Source organism: Mesocricetus auratus, unplaced genomic scaffold (genome assembly GCF_017639785.1).
Source record: "Mesocricetus auratus isolate SY011 unplaced genomic scaffold, BCM_Maur_2.0 contig_4817_pilon_obj, whole genome shotgun sequence".
Lineage (NCBI taxonomy): Eukaryota > Metazoa > Chordata > Mammalia > Rodentia > Cricetidae > Mesocricetus > Mesocricetus auratus.
Genome location: NW_024432466.1, coordinates 45,829 through 52,002, shown reverse-complemented (window position 1 = coordinate 52,002; position 6,174 = coordinate 45,829). Strand labels below are relative to the sequence as shown.

The window sequence follows — 6,174 nt, the reverse complement described above, 5'->3', positions numbered from 1 at the left end:
TCTTTGTCACTAGCTTCTTCGGCCTTGACCAATTTGTGCTTACAGACAACTACAAGTATTAATGACTTACTTAGGTTTGTACCATTAATCAATAATAAATACCCTTTGTTACTGAATTTGAGGGAGCTATGTGAAATAGAGAAATTTAAACGAATATATTTTTCTTATACACTTACAACAAGGTGGCTTATAGACCTTTTAGAAAAGGGGAGTCAGAATATTTCCAAGGACGGGAACAGCTCAAGTTGAGGGAGAGCAGCTGTTTAGAAAACTATTTCTTCATCATAACTCTCAGCCTCATACTGAATGTGGGAATCATGATATTTCTGACAACAGAAAAAAGTTTCTGAATGCATAACCAATAAAAGTAAGTTCAAAACCAAACACACAATTTATCTGAGGCATTTCTAGAGTACTGACCCATGTCATATGCACAACTACTGTGAAGCCTGATGTATTTACTCAGTACATTACCTTACACTATGCATGCCAACACACCAAGGAGTGCCAACAAATGCTACCTGAAACTCCTTGGCTCAGATGGAAGATGAGCACATTGTGATCTTTAAGGATTTTATTGGACGAAGGAAGTTTTCTGCTCTTGTAAGATTATGAAATGGTTTAATTACATAAAACAGAGACTTCTCATTATTCTATCCACATTCTTCCTTGTGAAAGTCTGGAGCTAGTTATCTTAGCCTATTGTTACAGAATGTTTGAAGTTTTTAAATTCATACTATTTGAGCACCTGACATGAACTGCACACACACACTACACACACACACACACAAACATACACATGAATGCATGCACGTACTCATTAAATTAAATCTAGCTAGCTGGGAGTTAGGTAAGTATTTTCAGCAATTTAACATGTCTCTAAACATACTTTTGTCATTTTGTCTAAGTGATTATTAGAAGCAGCATCCTCAGCACAACTGCAAAATAAAATAGAAATGAACTCTAAGAAAAATATTGAGATATTCTGCATTTCTGATATTTAAAGTTTTGTTCTAGATTTAATACTTGATGTAAAAATAAACAAGTGCATCCTTCTCATCAATGTGCAAATTAACTACCATTTTGAGTAAATAGTAAAATTATGCGTATACTACAGAATCATTAAAATAGGTTTATGTTTTATTATCAGTAAATATTTGATTTGTTCACTAATTTCTTTTTTTAATTAAATATCTTTATTTTTAAATGTCATTTAGTATATACGTGTGGGTATCTGTATGAATTCCATGCTGCATGTGTGGAGGATGATCAACAGATTCTGGGAGTTGGCTCCTCTTTTAAGCTACAAGGGACCAGAGGGTCAAACGCAGGCTTGGCAGAAAGCCTCTTGAACAGAGCAATATCATCCATTTTTTAAGCTCTGAAGCTTTTTCTTCTTTTACGGAATTTAAAAAATAAGAATATGAACAAATTTGATTACAAATATTTGCATGTCTTAAGGTATACTCCAATAGCATTTTGGCCAATTATTTTTTTAGCCGCTTCTTTAGGTTCTCAAGGTGCTCCACACTGACATCTTGTAATTCAAGTACCATGGCTTCACCTGAAGAAGGATTAAATGAAATAGTCATTAGGCAACACAAATCTATCAGATCTCGCTGACATTTTTGTAACCCTTTTAGGAAGGTCTGATATTTAAGAGGGTCCTTTTTTAATTGTTTCATTTCTGGTACTGAAAACCCTATCATACTGGTAAGTATTTCATCTATAAAATTTACATCTAGATATGCGGTGCCATCAGAAACCTTTGCAGTTATACACCAACAGCCACCAGAGCTTGAGAGATTCCCAGTTAAAGTGACAATAAAGGCTTTGACTTTCACAGTGGTAACTTCCTTTGGCTTTCTGGCCATTAGAACAACCAAATAGATAAAAGGTGGAGAATTTAAGTCCATGCCGATGGAAAGATCAGTATTATTCTCAAGTGATTCTGAAGAACAAGTCTGAAAAGGGTAGCTATTTTCATCAGAGATCTCTGAACTCTTTTCTGATAGACAGGTTCCTTGTTTTCTCTTTAACATTTTATTACTTAAGCAATGTTCACGTGAACTGTCGATGTTTTCTTTTATCGTATTATCTACACCCAAAGTCTTACTGTCATTTGTAAAGTCATGGGCTAGGAGTCTCTTATGATGGTCTCTAGCAGATAGACAGTCAAAAAATTTGTCTTCATGAATTATTTGTTCAGATAATTTTTTTTCATTGCAATTGTTGTTTCCTTGTTTATGAATCAAACCAGTGTGGTTCTGAGTATTAGGTTTATGTGAGTCTACACATCTATCTGTGTTTTTCTTCAAAGTTGGTGGCTGCAATGCTTTGGTTTCCATCTGTTCTTTCTGGACAGTTTCTTCTAAAAGCAAGGCCTCTTCCAGTGAAAAGTCATCAAACTCTCCATTAGAGAAATGCACAGATTGGTTTGGTTTCTCCTTTTGCCTTGAAGAAATATTCCATCCTGGCTCAAAATCAGACTGGCCTGTGGGAGTAGTATTTAAGGAACTGCCTGCGCTGAAGCCGCTTGCTCCCATGGATGCATCATCGTTTGCTGCAGGTCCCTCACTTTCATAAAGACTTGCCAAGAGCTCTTCATCTGAAGGTCCTAAAGCAGGGTCTGACCCCGACCCCGAAACTCTGGGCACATTGTGAGCAGAGTCATTTGGTACAACTGAGACTGCAGGGTCTAGCTCACCAATCAGTCTTCCAAGTACTTTTTCCTGAGCATATTCTTCTGAAAGACCATCTACCTCAACCCCTAATACCCTCACATTTTCCGGTTTCAACAAGAGAACACCAAGACGAAAGGAAATTCGTCCATGAACCAAAATTTTTGTACCTGGAGGAAGACCACCATGGAGAGCTGGAACAGACTGATATTCCATCCCTTGGATTTGTGTGACACCATCGGTGAGCTGCAGCATGAGCATCCATGAAGGCCTTGCTTCCCATGGTTTTGGGGTAACCTGTGTTTCAGCTGAAACTAGATCATTAGTTGTATTCTTTCCTCTCAGCTTTTGTATCTGGGGATATGCAGGCTGACTTACAGCAACCAAGGAATTGATCTGCAGAGCATAAAATGCATTCAGTTCTCCCTTTGGGATTTCTAAAATGTTATCAGGTAAGAGAGGATGTTCCAAGTCTCTCAGGTCAGTAAGAAGCCATTGCTCCAACACCTGTTTATTTACTTGTGCTTGGCTCAAATTAGTATTTTCATTTTCTTCTTGGATCCAGTTAACACATGCTTCCAGCCAGGGTACAGGCACTTTAACATGCCATGTTGCCAAGAGCCAGGTTTCAACTCTTAATACAGCACTATTTACACTCATTTTCAAAATAAGAGCACACACATCCACTGCTCCTCAGGGCAGCATGAGATCTGATGACACTGTCTCCAGCTGGGCTGTCAGTGGAATATGCAAAGCCTCTATTGCAGAGAAATGACCGGAGTCCTGGGCTCCAACCCCCGCGGGGCTCCCCTGGGGTTCGCAGAGACCCTGGAGCCGCCCCCCTCCAGCCACACGTGAATGCCCGCCTCAGATCTCGCGAGAGCAGCGTCCTTGCTCCCCTCCCCCTCCCATCGCTCCAGAGTGCGCGAACGAGCATGAGGGAGGGAGGGAGAGGGAGCGAGCGAGTGAGGGAGAGCCAGAGAGAGGAGGGCGCTCCAGGCGACAGCGCTGCAGACGCCATTATCCTCTGTTTCCCCGCTGCATGGACATCGCCATCGTGCTCGCCTCGCGCTCGGTCGCGGCCGTGTAGGTATCCGGGGTCGGCCGGGGCTCGGCTGTGCGGGCCCCGGGGAGCGGGGCGGCGGCTCGGTGCCGGCCCCCAAGCCCGAGGCTTCCTCAGGCTGCACCGCGGCCTGACGGCCCGGGCCACCAATTTCTTATATAAATTTTGCCAGCAAAGAAGATTTTAAGGTGAAAAAAATCCTCTGGAACCTCTGGTATAGAGAAAAAAGGTTCACACGAAAACAGTAGACGCGGGTAGAAATGTGAGGAAGGGTTTGGCAGGAAGTAGGAGAACAATTGCAGATTGCACTGTAGGGTATATACAAGTAGGCAACTGTCCTACAAAGAGAGTGGTCTTGTATCTCCCTACATATATTTGATCATACTCCCTCACACATAGAAACACAACCTTGCCTTTTGCTCTGAACTGGAGTCCATGATGTTTAAAGCTGTATCAAGTGACAAGAGGAACAACATGATAATGACCATGTCAGTGCTGTTAATTCTGGAGTGGCAGAAAGAACAAAACGAGCATGGTGGTGGATGACACACAAAGTGGCTTTCCCTATCCTAATAGTGACCTAACAGACATTGCATTACACCATTTGAACTCCACCAGCCCTGTGTCAGGATGCTGTGCCTGTGCCCAGAAAGTAAACAGGAGACTTCCTTGAGGCCTCTTGCATGAGAACACTTAAATAGGACCCGGAGCACAAGGACAGATCAGAGAATTTCCACATAGACCGTGTCCCTGGGCTCAGTGAGGAGTCAGCACACTGATCCTATGAACCAAACTCCACTCCTTGCTTGCTTTTCTTTTCATTTTTACCTTTTTTCTCTTATAGATCATGTGATATGGTATGGTTCTGGAATTTTAAAATAGCTAAAGTAAATAAAAATTAAAAATGCACACAGGTTACAGTATGTAAGATTATTTTACATTGCCCATTAAAGCCAAAAATATATGCTACCTGGTCTTGCTCAGAAAATTGTGAACGCTTTGAAGCCTAAGACATAAGTTTCTATAGAAACCTCAAACCACAAAGGAAGATTGGAAAATACTCTCCAGGCATAGAGTGTGGCCTTCATCTACAACTCCCTCTGACATTTAAGGTACAGCAGGAGCAGGGACATAATAAATGCTTTTATATATTACCCTCTCTCTGAGGAACAACCACATGAGTCTTAAAAGTCCAACAAATCCCTGCAGAGTGGCTAGGTCACAATTTCTGCATCCTCTGCTGTTCAGTTTTGACTCTGTAGAAATCTCCTAGTGCTCTTGTGAAGTGTGGATCCCTAAATTCCACTCAGGGATTGCATGCTCATGATCTCCTGCATTATGCCTGGGAATCTGAGTTTTGAGCTCCTTGCTAAGTGCCCAGATGCAAGTACATCACAAAGTACGCATTTTAATTCAGCAATGTTTGGATTTAGGATGGCCTCCATGCTTAGAGATACCTTAGGTATTAAAAGTACATGAGCACCTACTGTGCTTACAGAGGACCTGGGCTGGGTTTTTAGAAGCCAAAAGAGGCAGCTCACTGTCTCCTGTTAACTTCAGTTCCAGGGTGCCCCATGTCTTTGGATTCCATGGACACATGCACTCACTAGTATGTATAGCATATACACACATACACACAAATAAACATAAAATGAACCTAGATAAAAGACTGGCTAGCTTCTTTTTTAGGGATCCTCAAGTACAAACTGTAGGAACAAGGGCCTCGTTCTAACTCATTTACATTGGGATACATTAGTAACGGATCTGGGATTGTGGCTGTTCTTATTGTCACATTAACCAAATGCCTAAGGCAAACTGACTATGTACAGTAAAGAGGGTAATTTTTCACCCAAGTTTGGAGGCTGAAGTTCCAAGGCTGAGGATTCCTATTTGTTTTGGCCTCTGGTCATGTTTAAGTACTGAATGATAACATATGAAAGCTAGAGTGAGACTTTAGTTCAGCGGTTCTCTGGGAGGTAAACATTCTCCCGCACAGCCCATCAGTCAAAGAATATCTGTATAGAGGCTGGCAGCACCCCATTCACAAGGCACTATACTCCATCACTCAGCTCAGTGCTCTTGTGCACATTGCTGTAAGCACACTCCTAAAACAAAATGACGGTACTGTTTTATAGGCTCATCTGATACTCTCTTACCAAGTGTTAAACATTCTAAAATTCAATCAGTTAGACTTCAGGTTTTTTTGCTTAATCTAGTTGGCTTGCTATTGCTTTGTATTTTATTATGTTGTATTAGGTACTGTCTAAATCTAGAGTCCAAACAGAACAGTTCTTCACTGACTCTTTTCTTCTTATTGGGAGAACTCTCTTCTATCTTAGGAGGCAATCATCCCATCCCCTGGGCATGAGTGGGTGTCAATGTGGTTATGGTAATGACCAGTGTGTGGATGGCAACCAGGTGTTTTCTACA

At 41.4% G+C, this 6,174-nt stretch overlaps 1 protein-coding gene across 1 annotated transcript; it reads right to left on the bottom strand.

The window, feature by feature from the left end:
* Positions 1-556: 556 nt before the first annotated feature.
* LOC121138351 (recQ-mediated genome instability protein 1-like) lies at positions 557-3,469 on the bottom strand. Its single transcript, XM_040741069.1, has one exon. The coding sequence runs from the start codon at positions 3,339-3,341 to the stop codon at positions 1,488-1,490; it is 1,854 nt and encodes a 617-aa protein (XP_040597003.1). The 5' UTR covers positions 3,342-3,469; the 3' UTR covers positions 557-1,487.
* Positions 3,470-6,174: the final 2,705 nt, after the last annotated feature.

Bases quoted from the DNA above. Each gene is read 5' to 3' on its own strand.
- LOC121138351 (XM_040741069.1), bottom strand. From the start codon at position 3,341: ATGAGTGTAAATAGTGCTGTATTAAGAGTTGAAACCTGGCTCTTGGCA.